Consider the following 21133-nt stretch of genomic DNA (forward strand, 5'->3'; position numbering starts at 1 on the left):
TTTTCCATCTCTCTCTCTTTTTCTTTCTATCTAACTTCTTACCATCTTTCTTTCTTTCCTTCCTTTCTTTCTCTCCCTCTTTCTCTCGCCCTCTTTCTTTCATTCTGTCTTCCTTTCTTCTTACCATTCTTTCTCTCTCTCTCCTTCCTTCCTTCTCCCCTCTGCTCCCTTCCTCCTTTCGCCTCCTCCTTCCCTCCCGTCTTTTCCCTTCTTTTGAAGTTTGCTCTTTGCTTGCTTTTTCTGTCAAACCTTTGCAAGGATATCTGTCCCAGGCTTTTGGAAATAACCTGCAATTCACGTGAGAATTCGCCGTTTCAGTGAGTCTTTGGGGCAAGGGCACCCCTCCCTCTCCTGCAGGAGTTTTTTTTAAATAAAGAGATTCCGGGGACTATTCCGCAAAGTGAAAGTAAGACTCGGCGAAGCTTGTTTGTTGACTTGAGGTCAAAGCTTGAGAATCTAGAAAGGTGCCGCTTGGAGAATCAAGAGGAGTGCCACTATGAACAGGAAATTTGGAGTGCCTGGAATCAGTTACCAGACACTTTTAGCACCCTGAAAAATATAGCAATGGCTTTACTTACTATTTTTCCCTCTATGTACTTTTGTGAGACCTTATTCTCAGCATTAAATAATATCAAAACCAACAAAAGAAACAGATTGACAGATGAACTTAGTAGCGCTTGCTTGGGCTTGAAGTGTACAAAATACCAACCTTCAATTGAAGATTTAGCCAATGAAATTCAGCAACAAAAAAGTCACTAAATCAGTGATGGTGAACCTGTGGCAGTCCAAACCAATGAAAGCACCTTTGCCGCCTTGGCCCGATTCCTGACAGCACACCCCATTTCCCAAATGACTTGACTGGTGCACCGAAGAAGACTACCTGGACTCATCTCAATTGGATTCATAATTTATTCCTAATGAATGTGACAAGACAAATCATGATACCCAGCTACTCCCCTTTATTCCGGCTGCCAGCTGCCCACTAGACAGACCTCAAAGTTTCACAGTGCCCACTTCTCTATTTGAACTTCCTCTTGCGTCCTCTGCCCCATGCCGAGTCCGGCTGCTCGCTGTCGGCAATTTCGTAGACAGTGATGCGCAGTTTGTCTGAACCCCACTTTTTCAGATTCGGGGAGCCCTTCTCCTTCCCTCCTTTGGCCCCCAGGGTGCCCTGCCGGTTGCGGACCTCACTCAGGAAATGCTCCAGCTCATGCTCCATGCAGGCCAGCTGGTGGGCATATGCCTGGAGGGTGGGGTTGGTGCCCGGAGGGCTGGATCCGAACTCGGGCTGGGCTGGGACAAGCACCTGAGATTGATAGCCGCACGATTGGCTCCTGTCTTCTTCTGGGCAGGGCGTCTGGACCTCCTGCTGCAAATAAGGAAAAAAGAATGAGGAGAGATGTTTTAATTAATTAATTAAAAAACCAATTGCAATTTCTCAATGAATAAATGACTACACATGTCTTCTTCATTAATTAGCCACTCAGGATTACTTTATTCATCAATGACCAGTTGGACTTTCTTCATGAATGACCATTCATAATATCTTAGAAACATAGAAACATAGAAGACTGACGGCAGAAAAAGACCTCATGGTCCATCTAGTCTGCCCTTATACTATTTCCTGTATTTTATCTTAGGATGGATATATGTTTATCCCAGGCATGTTTAAATTCAGTTACTGTGGATTTATCTACCACGTCTGCTGGAAGTTTGTTCCAAGGATCTACTACCCTTTCAGTGAAATAATATTTTCTCACGTTGCTTTTGATCTTTCGCCCAACTAACTTCAGATTGTGTCCCCTTGTTCTTGTGTTCACTTTCCTATTAAAAACACTTCCCTCCTGAACCTTATTTAACCCTTTAACATATTTAAATGTTTCGATCATGTCCCCCCTTTTCCTTCTGTCCTCCAGACTATACAGATTGAGTTCATGAAGTCTTTCCTGATACGTTTTATGCTTAAGACCTTCCACCATTCTTGTAGCCTGTCTTTGGACCCGGTCAATTTTGTTAATACAGTAATACCTCGACTTACGAATTTAATTGGTGCTGGGAGGAGGCTCGTAAGTCGAAAAGCTCGTAAGACGAAACATTGTTTCCCATAGGAATCAATGGAAAAGCGATTAATGCGTGCCAGCCCAAAAATCAAAAACCGACCGCCACCACCGAAGGAGGCTTGAGCCTCCCGATCCTCCCCGCCCTGTGGCCATGCATGTCATCCTGCATGCAGGATGCCATGCAGTCAGGAAGGTCATCCTTCTCCCCCCCCAGGCAAAAGCACAAAGGTGGTCTGCCAGGCGGCTCCCCCCGCTCCGCGCCTCCTTTCTGTTTGTTTTGTCTCTGGGTCTGCGGAGGGAGGGAAGGAAGCAGAGCGGGGTGGCAGGCGAGGCGACCGCCTCTCCATTCGCCAAGCACCGCGGGGAAGGAGGGAGAGAGAAGCAGGCGGGCAGCAGCTGCGGCAGAGGCCAAGTCTCGCTCCGGGCTGTGCCCCCGCCGAGCGCTCACCGCCTGTCCCTGTCAGCGGCCCAGCCACCTTCACCCGCCCAGAAACTGCCAGAGGGGCTTCTCCGGAGGGGCTCCTCCGGAGGGGCACACAGGCAAGTGCTTGAGCCGCCACCTTCTCCTTTCCCCGTGGGAGCGCCGCACCTCTTGTCTGCCCGGCCCGAGAGGCACGAAACCGGTGCTCATGCCGGGCGGTCCACCTGGAACGCCAGCAATGCCGCCGGGTCGATTGCCAAGACTCACGGGGTCTCGGGAGGAGCCCCATCCCGGGCGGAGCGGCCTGAGGGGGCCGGTGCGGCGCTGCCTCCTCCCGCGGCCTGCCCCCGCTCGGCAATCGGCCTGGCGGCAATGCTGGCATTCCAGGCGGGCCGCCCGGCATTAGCAGCGGTTTCGTGCCTCTCGGGCCGGGCAGACAAGAGATGCGGCACTCCCACGGGGAAGGGAGAAGGCGGCGGCTCAAGCCCTTCCCTGTGCGCCCCTCCGAAGGAGCCCCATTCCGGGCGGAGCGGCCTGAGGTGGCTGGTGCGGCGCTGCCTCCTCCCGCGGCCCGCCCCCGCTCGGCAATCGGCCTGGCGGCAATGCTGGCGTTCCAGGCAGGCCGCCAGTATGAGCGGTGGTTTCGTGCCTCTGGGGCCGGGCAGACAAGAGGTGCGGCGCTCCCACGGGGAAGGGAGAAGGAGGCGTCTCAAGCCCTTCCCCCGGAGCCCCTCCGGAGGAGCCCCTCTGCCGGTTGTCCGGGCGGGTGAAGGTGGCTGGGCCGCTGACAGGGACAGGCGGTGAGCGCTCGGAGGGGGCACAGCCCGGAGCGAGACTTGGCCTCGGCTCGTATCTCGAATTTGAGCTCGGGAGTAGAACAGAAATATCTCTCCCTTCCTAGCTCGTATCTCGAAATGCTCGTATATAGAGCAGCTCGTATCTAGAGGTACTACTGTATCTTTTTGTAGGTGAGGTCTCCAGAACTGAACATTATCTTCATTAATTAATGATCAGTTGGAGTGTCTTCTTTGATTAATTAATGATCTGACCAGTCACAGTTTTTCATTAATTTGTGAACCACATAATTAGTTCATTAATTAATCTACCAACAACCTATTGGAGTTTCTTCATCAATTTCTTAATTAATTAATGAGCAATTTATCCTTCCATGATATAGCTTCATTAATTAATGACCAATCATAGATTCTTGGTTAATGAATAACCATTTCTAATTTTTAAATTACATGACTGATCTCTCATATGCTCTTCCGGCTTGCTTTTGTTGCAGAACGGACCCCAAACTTCCACAAAAATGTGTTTGCACCCTCAAATAAGCCCACTCCTTCCTGAGCTTACAACAAACCACTTTTATTTATTAATCAATTAAGTTTTTATTTATTTATTTATCAAGCATATACAAGGTAGTAGGTATTGGTATAAACATGAACAAAAGCAAAGTAGGTTCAGGTAAATTAGAAGAATAGGATAGTAGGACAGGGATGGTACGCGTGATGGTGCGCTTATGCACGCCTCTTACAGAACTCTTAAGAATGGAGTGAGGTTGACTGTAGACAGTCTAAGATTAAAGTTTTGGGGGTTTGGGGAAGAAACCACAGAGTCAGGTAGGACATTCCAGTCATTGATCACTCTGTTGCTGAAGTTGAATTTTCTGCAGTCGAGTTTGGAGCGGTTTACATTGAGTTTGTATCTATTGTGTGCTCGTGTATTGTTGTAGTTGAAGCTGAAGAAATCATTGACAGATAGGAGGACATTGTGGTAAATGATTTTATGAACTACATTTAGGTCAGATTGAAAGCGATAAAGTGCTAGGCCCAAACTTTCAAGTCTGGTGGAATAAGATATTCTGTTACAAGCAGAGGAGTGGAGAACTCTTCTTGTGAAATATTTCTGGACTCTCTCGATTATATTGTTATGTGATATGCAGTGCGGGTTCCAGATAGGTAAGCTGTATTCAAAAATTGGTCTAGAAAATAGGCGTTGATTGCTTACCCGAACGCCTCTTCTCGTATGATGAGCGGGTACAGCAGTCACGTGGGTTGCTCGCTGTCCAATCCGTCGGGGACCGAGCCTTGTCTTTAAAAAGCCTGCTGGATCCGCCCCTTTCCCAGAATTCGTGAATCCGTAGATTTAGGCTCGATTGTGGTGGCTCAATAATGTTCAACTCTCATGATAGGGAAAAGAATAGGTTAAAGGAATAACCATAGTTAGAAAAAGAAGTACAGGGAGGGAAGTGACTGCTGTACCCGCTCATTGTACGAGAAGAGGCATTCAGGTAAGCAATCAACGCCTATTCGTACTGAGAGAGCGGGTCCAGCAGTCACGTGGGACGTACCCAATAGATGAGTCCCTAGGGAGGGATTAGTTCTCTATCGTGAGAGATAACGGATTGGAGGACTCTTCTGCCAAAGGCAGCATCTGCTGAAGCGTAAGAGTCAATTTTGTAATGCCTTATGAAAGAGTTTAGAGAGGCCCAAGTGGCTGCTTTGCAGACTTCTTCCAATGGAACTTGAGTTGACCATGCGGCAGATGTGGCTGCACTTCTTGTGGAATGTGCTATGATACTTCCTGGTATGGTGAGGGAAGCTGACTCACAAGCCTTTGAGATAGTCCCTCTGATCCAACGGCCTATTATGGTTGAGGATACCTTGGATCCAATAGATCTGGGATGGTAGGCCACGAATAGAGCTTCAGACCTTTGAATGGGTCTTGTCCGTTGGATGTAAATTCTCAGTGCTCTGGTGAGATCTAGGGTGTGCCACCTGACCGCAAGATGATGGTTTTGGTTGGAACAGAATGAGGGCAACACAATGTCCTGGGATCTGTGGAACATGGAACTGACCTTAGGTAGAAAGGTGGGGTCCAAACGCAGGACTACTTGTCCGGATGGAACTGGCATAGATCCTGCCTGATTGAAAGAGCTGCCAATTCTGAGATGCATCGGGCAGATGCTATCGCCACCAGGAATGCTACCTTGTAAGATAGGTACCTGAAGGACGCTGATTTTAGTGGTTCGTATGGTGCCTGAGTAAGGGAGTGAAGAACCTGTGGTAAGTCCCAGGACGGGTATCTGTGAACTCTGGAAGGTCTGAGGTTCAAAATACCTCTAAGAAATTATTGAATTTCTGGAAAGGAGCAGAGTGGTGGTCTGCGAGGCCCTGCCAAGACCGAGGATAGGGCTGCCAGGTGACGACGGATGGTGCTGGAAGAAAGGCCTTGCTGGAACCCTCTTATGAGGAAAGCTACTATCCTGTGGATGGGAAGATACAGGGGGGATAGATCTTCTTGTGAGCACCATTGGTGGAATTTTAACCAGGTATGGTCAGAAATCCTGTTGGTGGACACTCTTCTGGCTTTTAGGATTATTTCTACAGTGTCCGGGTCGTACCCTCACAAGTCTAAGCTGCGCCAGATAAAAGCCAAGCGGTGAGGTGGAACCACTCCGGATCTGGAGAGAGGCGCCCTGCTGCAACATATCCTCTGAAACGTGGAGTCGCCAGGGGTCCTGGACGGACAGATGTTGCAGATGCGCAAACCAGGGCCGGCGTGGCCAGAGAGGGGCTATTAGAATTACCTGGGCCTTCTTGAGGATGATCTTGTGGATCACATCTGGGAGAATTGGAATTGGAGGGAAGGCATACAGCAGACCTCGAGGCCAAGGGATTCTAAGTGCATTGGTCGCCTCCACTCCCGGGGATGGGAACCTGGAGAAGAACCGAGGGAGTTGAGCATTGGCTTCGGTCGCAAATAGGTCTAGAGATGAGAGACTGAACCTGAAGCAGATTTGTTGAAACAGAGCCAGATGAAGGCTACACTCTCCTGGATCTAGAGTCGATTGGGAGAGCCAGTCCGCCTGTACATTGAGGACTCCTGCTTTTAATAACTGAAGATGCCTCTCTGCCCAAAGACCCAACTTCAGGACTTCTCTCATCAGGGCCTTGGACCTGGTGCCCCCTCGTCTGCAGATATGGCTCTTTGTGGCTATATTGTCCGTGAGAATCAGAACATGTTGATCGATGATGTGCGGTTTGAATTGCTTGAGGGCCAGAGACACTGCTCTCAATTCTAGCCAATTGATGGGTCTGGAAGCCTCCTCCGCTGACCAGGCTATCAGGCCCTGGGCATGGGCTCCCCATCCTGATAAGCTGGCATCCATGGTGATGGTGAATTAGTCTGGACACCTGAAGGGAGATCTCTTGTCCAGAGCGGGGGAGGTCCACCACGTAAGGGATCTTAAAACCGTGGATGGGACGGTGATGAGGCATGTCTAATTGCTGTTCCCCGATCTCTGGAACGGTAATAGAAGCCATTGGAGGTCTCTGGCATGAAGATGGGCCCAGGGAATAATGCCAATGCAGGATACAATCTTTCCCAGTAGAGAAGACAGGGTAATGATGGAAGTCCTTCTCTGAGATCGTATTTGGGAAATGAGCTCCTTAATATTGACTTTTCTCTCAGTAGAGAGAAAACCCCAAGAGAGATCTGAGTTAATGATGGCTCCCAGATGTTGAATAGAAGTAGATGGATGGAGCTGACTTTTTTTGAGATTAATGGAGAAACCATGATCCTGTAGGATAGACATGGTAATGTTGAGGTCTGAGCGGGTGCCCTCCTTAGAGGCCCCATGAATTAATATGTCATCCAAATAGCATAAAATGTGGATGGGCGTGGCTCGAATATGAGCCGCCAGGGTTCCTAGGAACTTAGTAAAGACTCGAGGAGCCGAGGAAAGCCCAAAGGGCATAGCCCTGTATTGGTAGTGCTTGCCCTGGAAGGCAAAGCATAAAAATTTCCTATGACCTTTGGCAATGGGAATATGAAGATAGGCTTCTGTGAGATCCAGGGAGACCATAAAGTCCCCAGGATGGATAGCGGCTAAGATGGATGACAAAGAGTGCATGTTGAATTTCCTATATTTAATAAACTGGTTCAAATTTTTAAGGTCCAAGATAGCTCTCCATCCTCCCGATGTCTTAGGGACCATGAAGCGGATGGAGTAGAAGCCCAGACCTCTTTGGGAAGAGAGAACAGGTTGGATAGCCCTGATAGACAACAGATGTTGAATAGCTTCCTCCATTCGGATACGAGATAGAGAAGACCTGGGGGATGGGCATGAAATAAAAAGTTTAGGAGGTAGAGAAATAAACTCCAACTGCAGGCCCCATTCCACAGTAGCAATAACCCAGGGGTCCCTACAGGAATGGCACCATCTGGAGGAGAACCAGGCCAGGGGCCCCCCTATGGGAATGGAATGAAGCTCACCATCTGGGCTTTCTGGAAGCTCTGGTCGAGGAAGAACCTCTTTGGTAACAGGATCCTCTACCCCTGGGGTTTCTGCCTGCTTTGGAACAAAAACGAGGGGCATACTGACCTGAGTTTCTTTGAAAGGCAAACCCTTGATCTTGTTGACGATTGGAACGTCGAAAGGGTTGAGTTTTGATGGCCTCCTTGTTGGTGGCCCCCAAAACTTTCTTTTTGTCAGCGGTTTCCGTGAGAAGGGGGCCCAGAAGGTCACCAAATAGGAGGTCGTACTGCAAAGGACCCATGGCCAGCTGCCATTTTTTCCTCACCCTTGCCTGCCAAGGGCGCAGCCATAGAAGCCTCCTGGCTGTTGTTGATACCGCTACTGACCTGGCTGCAAATCTTGATGATTGCAGGTTAGCATCCGCTACATATTGGGCCACTGCAAAAACTGTTAAAGTCCTGTTGGCCCCGTAGATCATCAGGGGGAATGTGCTGCTGGAGCTGTTGAAGCCATAAAAGCATAGCTCTAGAAAAGAAAGATGCTGATGCTGCACTTTGGATAGCCCAAATATCCGCGAAGAAACATCTCTTGAGCATCTGCTCTAAGCGTTTGTTTTCAGGTCTTAAAACCTCCTCTGCTTCACCAGGCATAGCAGCCGCAGAGTGTAAGGTTTTAACAGGTTCATCAGGTTTAGGGCAGACAAGAAGATCCTCATAAGAAGGGGAGAGCTTATATAACTTCTTGTCTTTAGTTGTGGGATTAAAGCTAAAAGCTGGGTGGTTCCACTGCTTAAGCAAAGCATCTTTAAACAATTTGGGCATTGGAATGACCTCTTTATCCTCCTGCTCCTCCATGAAGTATGGTAAATTTTCCTCAGAGGGGTCTGTGGAAGGAGCACACTGTTTATCTTGCCCGGCTAAGCCTGTAGAAACTCTTGCCTTGAAAAGAAGAGATTTGAAGAGTTGGAATGGAAAAATTGCAGCTGGGGCTGGAACCTTAATTTGAGATTCCTCATCTTCTGACAGTCGATGAAACGGGTCATCATCATCCTCTATGTCCACGTCCTCGTTCTCATCCTGGGAAAAATCCGAATCCTCATTAATTGGAGCTCTGTAGGATGAGAGGGACCCCACAGACCGGGGGACGTATGGAAGGGAACGAGAGTGATAAGGCACATTGAAAGCCAAGAGTTTGGCATCAATGGCTTTAGACAGGACAGAAAACATATATTGAAATTCTGGAGGCAGATTAGTAATGTCTGCAGGTAAAGATGGAGATTCCCCGAAGGCCTGGGATGGGTCTGGCTCGGAGGGATCTTCCATAATGTCTGGATCCTCTGGACCTAAGCCCTATAAGTTACGTTGGGGTTTGTTTAGGTTTGGCTCATCCAGAGAGAGCACAGGGACCCCAGAGGGAGGCAGGTTAGAAGCCTCTGGGGGGCACGGCTAGGTCCCTTCTCTTCTCAGCCCTGGTGGGTTTAGCCATTGTATGGGCCCCCGAGGAAGAGGCCTGGGGGATACTATTGATTTCATCACCAGTAGGCCTAACCTCTCTGGGACCTTTAGATGTGCCTCTCTTGGGAAACGAAGTCATGGCCTGAACAAATTACAGGGACAAGACTTGAGCCAAAATCTGATGGGAGAAGCTTCTAGTGTAACGTTCCCAAGAGGAAGAGGGCCTTGCTAGGCCCAGGAACGTTTGCGACTCACAGTCAATCTGGACGGTACCAGAGTTCATGCCTGGGAGTACAGAAGGGCAGGCCTCGCTAACCTTAAACAAAAAGTAAACCAAGGCACACTGGTTTGGAGGCCTAACCAGGGAGAAAAGGCCTGAGGGACTCAAAGTTTACTCCAAGGCCAAGCGGCAGACTTACTGGCACCAGACGGGATGCGCATGGGCGATCCGCAAGGGCTGACAATTACTGGGCGCTGAGGGCCTTCGCGCCAAAATAAACCACTCTGAGATTTAAATACGGAGGGAAAACTAAAGTCCGGGGGACAATCAAGGGAAGCTTGCTAACAGTCCCACACCGCAGGAGGAACTCGAGCCCCTTTTTTTCCCCTTTAAAAAAAACCCCAAAAACCCCAGTTTTTCTTTAGCTTGCCGATAAACCTCTTGGCCGCGTAGATTTACTTGTAAATACAATCCGGCAAGCGGCGCTAGCAGGGCGTTTGTAAAAGTAAAACAGCAGGAGCCATGCCGCGGTTTCTCTCTTGGCACCGAGCCCAGTAAGGCTGGCGCGCAATCAAGGTAAGCTTTAAGGCAAAAGGCAGAAATTAAATTTACTTATCTGGTAGAAATAAGATGAAGGAAAGGTGTTTTGCGAGAGGAACGAGCCACCACAGAGTCCCGCTGGATTGCAGGACCGAGCGAATTCTGGGAAAGGGGCGGATCCAGCAGGCTTTTTAAAGACAAGGCTCGGTCCCCGACGGATTGGACAGCGAGCAACCCACATGACTGCTGGACCCGCTCTCTCAGTACGGAGAATGTGTTGTATGCTCTGGTTAGCAGATTAATATTGCCAGAGAAGAAGCTACACAAGATTAGGTAAACAACTCTTGGTGCCTTTTTAGCAATGTCGTTACAGTGAGCTCTGGCACTTACCGTGTTTCCCCGAAAATAAGACAGCGTCTTATACTAATTTTTGCTCCCAAAGATGTGCTACGTCTTATTTTCAGGGGATGTTTTATTTTTTTTCAGTGAATTGTATCCTGTATCCTGCTGCGGCAAAAACGCATCCAAACACGCAGAGAAAAGGAAAAAAAAGATATATTTCTCCTTTTTCTTGCATACATCCCATGTAGATTCAAATAAAGCTATCGTACCCTACAGAATTTTATAGTTCACAAATAAACCAATAAAATCCTCCAACCTACTATAAACTCAGTGAAATGATAAACTCATCATTTCCTTCTCAATTTTTTTCTCTGAATACCCAGGGAATCCTCATACGGTACTCTAATTGTATCATTGTAAACCCAGTGGAATCATCGTGCCCTACTCTAAATATATCACTATCAACCGAGTGGAATCTTCATTACAATATCATTAGAATTTTCTTAATAATTGGATTTCATATACAGTATTCTTTCAAAACAATTGCTTAAATCAAACTTCCATATGATAAATATTCAGATTTTCCATTTAAAACGTATTTTATAAGTTAAAATCATTATTATATCTCAATAGATCAGTAAATAACAATTGGGGGTTACTCAATCATTAATTGTAAAATCTTTCTTCTACATATTTATCTTGCATAAGGAGTAACCATACTCTTTAAAAAAGGTAAATCTATTCGTATTAATTATGTAGAACAAATGATTAATGACAAAATTCATACTATTGTATTATCCTAATCTTTGTATTGTTTTAAACAAGTCAGCATTAACAATCCTCTTGGGTAGGATAAGTATAGTTGGAAGAAAAAGTTTAATTACACAGAGTTATCCCCACTTTAAGCAACATTTTCTTACAAAACAACCTATCCTGTTAATCAAATTCAAATGGGTAACTTACATTTTACTTGTACATTTTATTTACTTGTAAAATATTATTCCTGGCTTGATCAGAAGAGAAAGCCATGGTTCCTTCATTCTTCAACCCTCCCGCCCCTTCCCCCAGTGCTTCCTGTAGAGGAGGAGCTGTGATTGGTACAGCCTGCTGCCAATCAGATAGCTCTCTCAGTGCCTCCTTTCTGTGTAGAGAAGGAGCTGTGATTGGTTCAGCCTGTTGCCAATCAGGCAGCTGAGGGGTAGCAAGAGCAGAAAGAAAAAAAACCCTCCTGTTGCCAGCCATGAGGTTTCTTTCCTCCCTGCCTTTCACATCGGAACTGTGGAGCTTTGGGACAGTTTTCAGGTCAGTGAAAGTCAGTGACTCTAGTATAAGTTGAGGTTGGATTTTTCAGCACATTTTTTGTGCTGAAAATATCGACTTATACTCGAGTATATATGGTAAGTATTGTTGTCTGCTTTGTAACCTCCTGAATCTAGCATCTAAGAATGGCTCATCCACTCTAATGTCTTCATCATCTGACTGGGGCCAATCCCGCATTGACATATCTGCAATCTTTGGTGGTTCCTCGGGTTCATCCAAGTCTATTTCTTCCTCACTCTTTATTTATTTATTTTATTTGTTTGTTTTGTCAAGTACATATTGGTGGTATAAAATATTTATATACTATATTTATATAATATTTATATACATGACACCAGTAAAAGAGAAACATTAGGACAGGGGATGGAAGGCACTGTGGTGCACTGACCTCAGGAATCGGGAGAGGTCAACAGTAGATCGTCTAAGGCAGGGGTAGGCAAAGTTGGTTCTTCTATGACATGTGGACTTCAACTCTCAGAATTCCTGTGCTAGCATGATTGGCTCAGGAATTCTGGGAGTTGAAGTCATAGAAGAACCAGGTTTGCCTACCCCTGGTTTAAGGGTAAAGTTTTGAGGGTTAGGTGATGATACTACTGAAGTAGACCCAGAGACAGGGTTTTGAGCAATCGGTACTTTTATTCAGCTCAGAGAACAAGTGACAGCTCAGCAAGGTAAAGTGACAATTCAGCGAGTACCGACTGACTCTGCCTGGAGAAACCGCTCCTTTTATATATTTGCGGTTCCCGCCAAAGCTAGAGCCGGCCGCGTCTGAGCCAATCAGGAGCGACTTCCTGCTTGGGCTCAGACAGCGCTGAAAGAGGAACAAACTATTTACAGAGTTACAAGGTAGCCATTACAGGATACAACACCCCTCCCCTCATAGTTGGACACATCCATCAAGAAAGCCATGTGACAAAGTCGTCCAATCGGTGGGGCCTCTGAGGAGCTCGCGCTGACCTGCGCAGTTCAATTTCTCCTTCGCCACTGACTGTGGAGGATGGCTCGCCGCTGTTCTCCCGGTGTGGCGGACTTGGCCTGGCGGGCCCAACGAAGGCTTCGGAGGACGAGGATGGTTCGGCGTCGCTGGATGGTTCCCCCTGGCCCGATAAGTCTCTTTGCGTGTTTCTTATTTCGGGCAATGTACTAAAGTCTGTTGAAGGGGGAGAGTCCATGTCAGCGGTTTGTGGCAATTGATTTTCTGTTCGCTTCCGAATGTGGTCTATGTGTCGTTTCCACAAACGACCATCCTCTAGTTTAACAACATAGGTCTTAGGTGCATTTTGCTTAACAATAATTCCCTTCATCCAGTTTACATTTCCATCAAAACTTTTTACATATACATTTTGTCCCAAATACATTTCTCTTTCAGGTTTTGTACACATTTGGTTATTATTAACACAGAACCTTGGGTTTAACCTGTCTAGTGGTGACCTCAACTTCCTTCCCATCAATAACTCTGCAGGGCTTACATGTGTGTGCGAGTTAGGGGTAATGTGTTGGGTGAGTAAGAATTGGTCCAAGTTCTGTTGCACATCCCCAGGGCCTGACCTGCGCAATGCCTCCTTTGCCACCCGTACGTAACGTTCTGCCAATCCGTTAGCCCAGGGCGAATAAGGCGAGATGAGGGCATGCCTGACCCCTAGGCCATCTAAGAACAATTCGAATTGCCTGGCTGTTAGCTGTGGCCCATTGTCAGACACTAAGAGATCTGGGCAACCATGGGATGCAAACAGTCTGCTCAATACTTTGATAGTGGCACTTGTGGTTATGTTGTTCATTGCTATTATTTCCAACCATTTGGAGAAGGCATCAACCACTATTAAAAAATACTGAGACCCCACTGGGCCAGCAAAATCAATTTGGATTCTAGACCAAGGACCAGCAGGCTGTTCCCACTCAGCCGGAGTTGTTTTGGGGGGACTGGGCCGTGACTCTTGGCACGGATCACACTTTGAAACCCAACTTTCAATATCAGCATCCAGCCCTGGCCACCATAAATGCCCCCTTGCCAGGCTCTTCATCCTGACAATCCCAGGATGACCCACATGTAACATTTTGAGTACCTTTCCCCTTAGGCTTTTGGGGATGATCACTCTATCCCCCCACAGCAAACAACCTTCTACATACGATAACTCAAGTCTTTTGTTTTTAAAATCACACAATTCAGGTTTCACAACATCATTTTGCCATCCCTTTAGAACACAGTTCACCACTTGTTTAAGGATTTGATCTTGCTGCGTGTGTGCAGCTACCTCTTTTGCTGTGGTTAGTGGGTTTTCCTCGAGTTCTATCATTAACACATCTGTGGAAGGAACAGGGTCTTCCACTAAGTCTGTTATGGGGCATCTGCTGAGACCGTCTGCATGATTGATTTCCTTCCCCCCCTTGTGGGTGAGCTCATACTGATACCCTGAGAGGAAAAGAGCCCATCTGATTAGTCTTGGAGACATAAAAGGTGGAGTGGGCTTGTTGGGGGCTAGCAGGCCTAGTAGGGGTTTGTGGTCAGTGACTAGCTCAAAGCTTCTTCCAAAAATGTAATTGTGAAACTTCTTTACCCCTGCCACTAATGCTAGAGCCTCCTTGTCTAACTGGCTATAATTCCTTTCTGTGCTGGTCATGGTTCTTGAAAAAAATGCTATTGGGGCCTCTGTCTTATTAGGTAGAACGTGAGCTAGGACTCCTCCTATGCCGTACGGCGAAGCGTCGCACGTGAGCCTAATGGGTAGTGAAGCACTATATTGGACTACTACACTTTTAGAAGTTAATAAATTTTTTATTTGAGAAAAAGCTTCACGTTCAGTTTTCCCCCATGTCCAGCGGGCTTCCTTCTGGAGTAAACGATGGAGAGGCTCTGCTACTGTTGCCTTCTGTTTTAAAAAAACGGAATAAAAATTAAGGAGGCCCAAAAATGCCTGCAACTCATTCTTATCTCGTGGCTCTGGGGCTTCTCTAATTGCTCTCAGCTTCTCTGTTGTGGGGTGGATACCTTCCTTATCTATTTTATATCCTAGGAATTCTATACTGTTGGTTCCCCAGACACATTTATCAGGCTTGATTCTTAAACCTTTGTCCTGTAACCTCTTAAGTACTTCCCTTATTCTTTTGTTTACTTGTTCCTGGTTTTCCCCTGCAATTAAGATGTCATCAAAGTATGGAATGGCCCCATTTACCCCTGACAATAGGCGTTCCATAATGCTCTGGAATATTCCTGGGGCTATGCTTACCCCAAACTGTAACCTCGTGCATTTGAAAGCCCCCCTGTGCGTTACAATTGTTTGAGCGTTTGCTGTTTGTTCATCGACCGGAAGTTGCTGGTAAGCTTGCGCCAGGTCGATCTTTGCGAACCTTTTCCCCTCCCCCAGGGAGTGTAGCAGTTGTTGCACAACCGGGATGGGGTAGGGGTGGTGTTGGAGTGCCTTGTTCAGGGTCGATTTGTAATCAGCGCAAACTCTTAAAGAGCCATCTGGCTTCAGAGGGGTAACTATGGGAGTTTCCCATGGCCCCTGTTCCACAGGGACCAAAATACCTTGGCTAATGAGTTTGTCCAGCTGTATGTCTAGTTTGGGGAGGAGCGGCAGGGGGACTGATCGGTGGGACCTTGGGGTCAATAGAGAAAGATATAGGGGGCCCCTTATACAATCCCAGTGTGGGGCTGAACACTTCAGGGAACTCTTTCACAAAGTTAGGCATATCATAACAGTTTACATTACACACACCCGAAATCTCGATCCCCAGTGGTTCCATCCATGCTAAACCCAGAAGAGAGTGCTTGGCCCCTGTTACAATAAGCATGGGAAGGGTACATTTAACATTCTTGAATGCGATAGGTACATTTGCTGTTCCCAAGACCAAGATTACTCCCCCCTGAAAGTCTCTAATCACCAAAGAGGTTTGATTTAGGTCAGCCTTAGATACATTAGGCATATACAGTTTAAATTTTTCCCAGGGCATGATGGTATATCTAGAGCCCGTATCCAGCTCCATTGAGCAAGGTTGGTTATTGAGTAACAGTGATATAACAATTTTAGCCCCTTTTTTGGTTGCCGTGTTATTCACGGAAAATTGAGAGTTACCTCTATAGTAGTCGCGGTTAGCGGTTGAGTAGTTCCTTTGACCCGCGTTGCGGAATGGTCTCCTTTCTCGCGCTTGGGGGGTCTGGTTTTGAGGTCGCTGGTATTGCGGTGTGGCAAATGTTTCCTCTGGCGCTGTTGCTCTGCATGCGATGGCGATGTGGCCTCTCCGGTTGCAACGGCGGCATGTAGCGTCTCGGAAGGGGCATCGATGGCGCTGGTGATTTCCCCGGCAGCCCGCGCAGGGGGCTGGGTGAGTAGCTCTCAGGTGTCTCGGCTGGTCTTGCACCAGGAGGCAGTTGTCTCCGCTGGGAATTTGTTGGCTGTTGTCTGTTTCCACGGCGCTGGGAGACGCGGAGTCGATTTTTGCAATGAGTTCTCGCCTTCCGTGCTCTTTCAATTCTCTCGCCGCTGCGTCGGCTGCTTCTGCGGTTTGCGCCAGTTTAATTACGGTTTGTAGGCTCGGCTCTTCTTCGATGAGGAGTTTATTTCTCACCGTGCTGTTTTTCATGCCGAAAACCAAGGCGTCGGTGAGGCGAGCTTCCGGGTCTTTAAACTTGCATTGAGCAAGTACCGTTCGAAGCCGCGTTGTAAACTGGCTGATCGACTCGGTTTCCCTCTGAGCCATCATGTGGAATTGATGCCGAAAAACCATGGCTGGTTTGGTCGGCTTGAAATGGCTCGCCAGTTTTTGTTGTAGGACGTCCCACGCTGTGGCTCTTGCTTGTTCCGGTTCGGTGAGAGTTTGGGCAAGTCTACGGATTTCTGCGCCGCAGTAGTTAAGGAAAATAGCCCGTCTGCGATCGGCTTCGGCGTCCTGCATTCCCGCCGCCTCGAGGAAGATCTCGAAGGTGGCCATGTACTCGTCCCATGTCGATTTCTCGGGATCGAAGAGTTCCAGAGCCTGGCCGATCTGGATTTTGTCCATGTTGCACGCGAAGTTTCTTCCGTCCGTTCGTCGCCAGTGAAGTAGACCCAGAGACAGGGTTTTGAGCAATCGGTACTTTTATTCAGCTCAGAGAACAAGTGACAGCTCAGCAAGGTAAAGTGACAATTCAGCGAGTACCGACTGACTCTGCCTGGAGAAACCGCTCCTTTTATATATTTGCGGTTCCCGCCAAAGCTAGAGCCGGCCGCGTCTGAGCCAATCAGGAGCGACTTCCTGCTTGGGCTCAGACAGCGCTGAAAGAGGAACAAACTATTTACAGAGTTACAAGGTAGCCATTACAGGATACAACAACTACAGAGTCTGGTAGTGAGTTCCATGCATCAACTACTCGGTTACTAAAGTCGTATTTCCTGAAGTCGAGTTTAGAGCGGTTTACTTTAAGTTTGTATCTGTTGTGTGCTCTTTTGTTGTTGTGGTTGAAGCTGAAGTTGTCATTGACAGGAAGGATGTTGCAGCAGATGATTTTATGGGCTATGCTTAGGTCACATTTAAGGCGACATAGTTCTAAGCTTTCTAAACATAGGATTGTAAGTCTAGTTGCATAGGGTATTCTGTTGTGAGTGGAGTAGTGGAGGGCTCTTCTAGTAAAGTATCTCTGGACACTTTCTAATGTATTCAAGGATTGGTCTAGTGAAATTTTTGTATGTTCTGGTTGGTAATGTGAGATTACTGGAGCAGAAGCTATGTAGGATTAGGTTAATAACTCTTGAAGCCTTTTTGGTGATGTTGTTGCAGTGGGCTTTGGCATTTACGTCATTTGATATGAGTATTCCAAGGTTTTTTACAGAGTGAGGGTTGTCTACATCAGCTGGCAACCTCACTGGCCCAGGGCATCCAGAGGGGCCTGACTCATCCTCCTCAGAATCTGACATTACCAGAGGTGGACAAGGAGCGCTCACAACAGTGACTCTGGGTAGACTACCGTAGAATTTTTTTTTTTAAAAAAGCAATAAGACAAAGGCAGCTAAAGAAGGAAGGTTGAAGAAGAGGCTATGCATTTGATCTGGCTGCAGGGGGGCTGCATCCTTCCCTAACTTGGCTAAGTAGGTTGTGGGAACTATGAGCCGGGGTGGCGCAGCAGGTAGAGTGCTGTACTGCAGGCCATTGAAGCTGACTATAGATCTGAAGGTCAGCGGTTCAAATCTCATCACCGGCTCAAGGTTGACTCAGCCTTCCATCCTTCCAAGGTGGGTAAAATGAGGACCCGGATTGTGGGAGCAATAGCCTAGCTCTGTTAAAAAGTGCTATTGCTAACATGTTGTAAGCTGCCCCGAGTCTAAGGAGAAGGGTGGCATAAAAATCGAATAAATAAATAAATATTGATGTCATCTCACAGAATCATAGAGTTCTACGGCTGGAAGGGATTTCTATTCAGCCCTCTGCAAAAGACAGGAGATCCTATATCACTCTGGACAAATGGCTGTCCAGAAAACCTCCAGATTTGGAGTACTGTAATCCAGAATTTCAGAAGGAAAGCAGATCGCGCTGCCTCTGCCTTTGCATTCCTCTTTCTTTCTCTCTCTCTCCCTCCTCCCTCTCTCATCAACCTTCTTTCTTTTTCCTTCCTTCCTCTCTTTTTCTCTATCTATCATCTACCAATTCTTTCTTTCTTTCTCTTTCTCTATCATTTATCTATCTATCATCTATCTATTTATCATCTATCTCTGATCTCTCATCTCTACTCGGAGATGGGCGGCATACAAATCCTATCTATCTATCTATCTATCTATCTATCTATCTATCTATCTATCTATCTATCTATCTATCATCCATTATATATCAACTATCAATCATGTATCATCATCTATCATCAATCATCTATCAGCTATCAATCAACTATCAATCATCTATCATCTATCCACTATCTGCCCGTCCACCCACCCAAATGGTCAAATGGTTGTCCAATCTCTTCTTTAAAACCCATGACCTCTGGAAGAAGCAAGATGTTCCATTGAGCTCTTACTGCCAAGAAATGTCTCCCCAGTTCTAGGTTGCTTCTATCCTTGATGATCTTCCGCCCATTGCTTCTTGCCCTCAGGTGTTTCTGGGAATGGCTCCACCCTGTCTTCTCTGAGGCAGCCTCCTCAAGAACTCAGCCCTCCAGTGGTTGTGTCCCCGGGCTTACCTCCCAACTTTTCTCTACTCCCTCGTCCAGCTCCTGAATGCACTGGTTCCTCCGGAGGCACAAGCAGCGGATGGCGTAGAAGACGAACAGCCAAATGGCGCCAATACTGCTGAGCAGAGCCAGGGTGGACAGCCAGGGACCCCCACCCTCAACGCTGTTGTGCCGAAATCGCAGCTGCTGCTCACAAGGGCCGTTTGTACCCTGACTCTCCCCAGAGGACAAGGGGCCCTCCAGCAATGCCCAGGCCATGACCAGGAACCAAGAGTCTCTCCGGACATCCATGGCCACTGCTGAGCTCCCACTGAAACATTCCAGAAGCTCTGGTGTGGGGAAATGGGCTCCCATTATGAGTTGGCTGCTCTGATGTTCTCCATGGGCAACCGAGAGCAAGAGGTTCCAAACAGAGAGATACAATAAAGGACTAGGGAGGTATTAATACCACTCTATAAAGCCTTAGTTAGACCACACCTAGAGTATTGCATTAGGTTTTGGTCACTACACAACAAAAAGGACACTGAAACTCTAGAGAACGTGCAGAAGAGAGCAACCAGGATGATAAGGAGACTGGAAACTAAAACATATGAAGAGTGGTTGCAGGAACTAGGCACGGCTAGTCTGGCAAAGAGAAAGACCAGGGGAGACATGATAGCAGTGTTCCAATACTTGAGGTTGTTCTGCCGGGCTCTCTGGTAGGAGCCTCCCGAAAATTCAAGGGTACAAATTTCAGACACACACACGTTCACAAAATTCAAAATAAACTAAGCACTCTTTTTGTATTGCAAAGAGCACTCGTCCCAAAACAACCGGGTAATCTGTACAATTTCCCTTAAGCAGTCATTAAGTACTTAGCTAGCAGCTGTGAAGAAACGTCATACCCCTTCTTCTTCCAACGAACGTTGCTCTGCTTTGGTTTCAAAGGCGTGAAAAATCAACAAAGTCCAGAAAACAGCAACACAGGATTCCTGAAGAACTGCGATCAGATACTCTTCCACAAAGGCCTAACCCACACGCTGCTATTTATAGCAGCAGCCCTAATTACTGGAGCCCCACCCAAACACAGGTGGCCGCTCTTATCTCCTGTAATATGTCCTTATTTGGTCTCTTCTACGCATAATTCTGCGCTTGCTTGGGTCCAAGACGTCTTCATCCAAATCAATGGAAGATAAGGGAGATTGACTGCCTGGGCTGTGTGCCAAGCCCCCCTCTTCCAAGTCACTCCCACCTTCTTCTTCATCTGAGCAAACTAAACTCTGAACTGACTCTGTCGGCAATAACACAGGCCCTGCAACCACCTCCACATTCGCTGGGGCAGGAGCTGGGCCAGAGCTAACCACAACAGAGGTCAGGCTGATTTCCAAAGCACCTGAAGGCCAGACAAGGAATAACAGATGGAAACTGACCAAGGAAATATTCAGCCTGGCAATAAGGAGGAACTTTCTGATGGTGAGAGAGATCAGCCAATGGAATGGCTTGTCTGCGTAGGTTGTGAGAACTCCAACACTTGACACTTTCAAGGAGAGATTGGATTGCCATTTGTCCAAAATGGTATAGGAATTCCTGCTCGAGCAGGGGGTTGGACAAGATGACCTACAAGGTCCCTTCCAACTCTAATAAAAAAACAAACAAACAAACTAGCATTGGGGCTAAGCCAGGATGCTGCCCATCAGGGCATTTTAAAACACTAAAAAAAACACTTTAAGGATTTCCTAAGTTTTCTTCATAGCAGCTTTTCAGAACTCCAAATTCAACCCAGGAGTCAAGCATTGACAACCAAGGAGGGTGCTGAAACTCAACAATTTAATTCAAAGGAACAGCCAGCCAATCCACCATGCCTCATAACAATCAACATGTCCGTTTTTGTGAAGGCCTATGTGTGCCAACTAGAAATCAGAAATACAGTAACAATAAACCTTGGTTCACAGCTAAACTTAAGCAGCGACATCTGGGGTGGGCTTCTATTCTATTCTATTCTATTCTATCCTCCCCTACACTAGTACTTTAATACTGCATGGAAATACCATTTTTATCAAGTTTGGAGAGACATCCTTTTTCCTTACAGTACACAGCAACTTAGTCAATTTAGATGGCATCAAAAGGTTGTATACAACCAGCAGACGCATTTTGCTACGTATGTGGCCAGTTTATAAACACAAGAGCGAAAAAGTACTCTGTGGAAACATCTGCTAAGATGTGTGAGGCCTACAAAGCATACTTCGGCATGCCTGTTGGTGACCAAGACAAACCATGGGTTCCTCATTTCACATGTGAGCACTGCAAGAAAACTCTTGAAGGTAAGTGGATAAATGCTACTCTCTTAAATAGCAGATTAATTGTGTTAATATTGTAAATATCACTAGTCATTAGTGTGA

General features: G+C 47.0%; 1 protein-coding gene across 1 annotated transcript; it reads right to left on the reverse strand.

The window, feature by feature from the left end:
* Window positions 1-918: 918 nt before the first annotated feature.
* Window positions 919-19057, reverse strand: LOC139175491 (uncharacterized). The gene is made up of 2 exons (XM_070766616.1): window positions 18765-19057; window positions 919-1369 (listed from the first exon to the last, which is right to left on the reverse strand). Exons 1-2 carry the CDS (start codon window positions 19044-19046, stop codon window positions 1019-1021), a joined length of 633 nt encoding a protein of 210 aa, XP_070622717.1. The 5' UTR covers window positions 19047-19057; the 3' UTR covers window positions 919-1018.
* Window positions 19058-21133: the final 2076 nt, after the last annotated feature.

Source organism: Erythrolamprus reginae, chromosome 13 (genome assembly GCF_031021105.1).
Source record: "Erythrolamprus reginae isolate rEryReg1 chromosome 13, rEryReg1.hap1, whole genome shotgun sequence".
Taxonomy (NCBI): domain Eukaryota; kingdom Metazoa; phylum Chordata; class Lepidosauria; order Squamata; family Dipsadidae; genus Erythrolamprus; species Erythrolamprus reginae.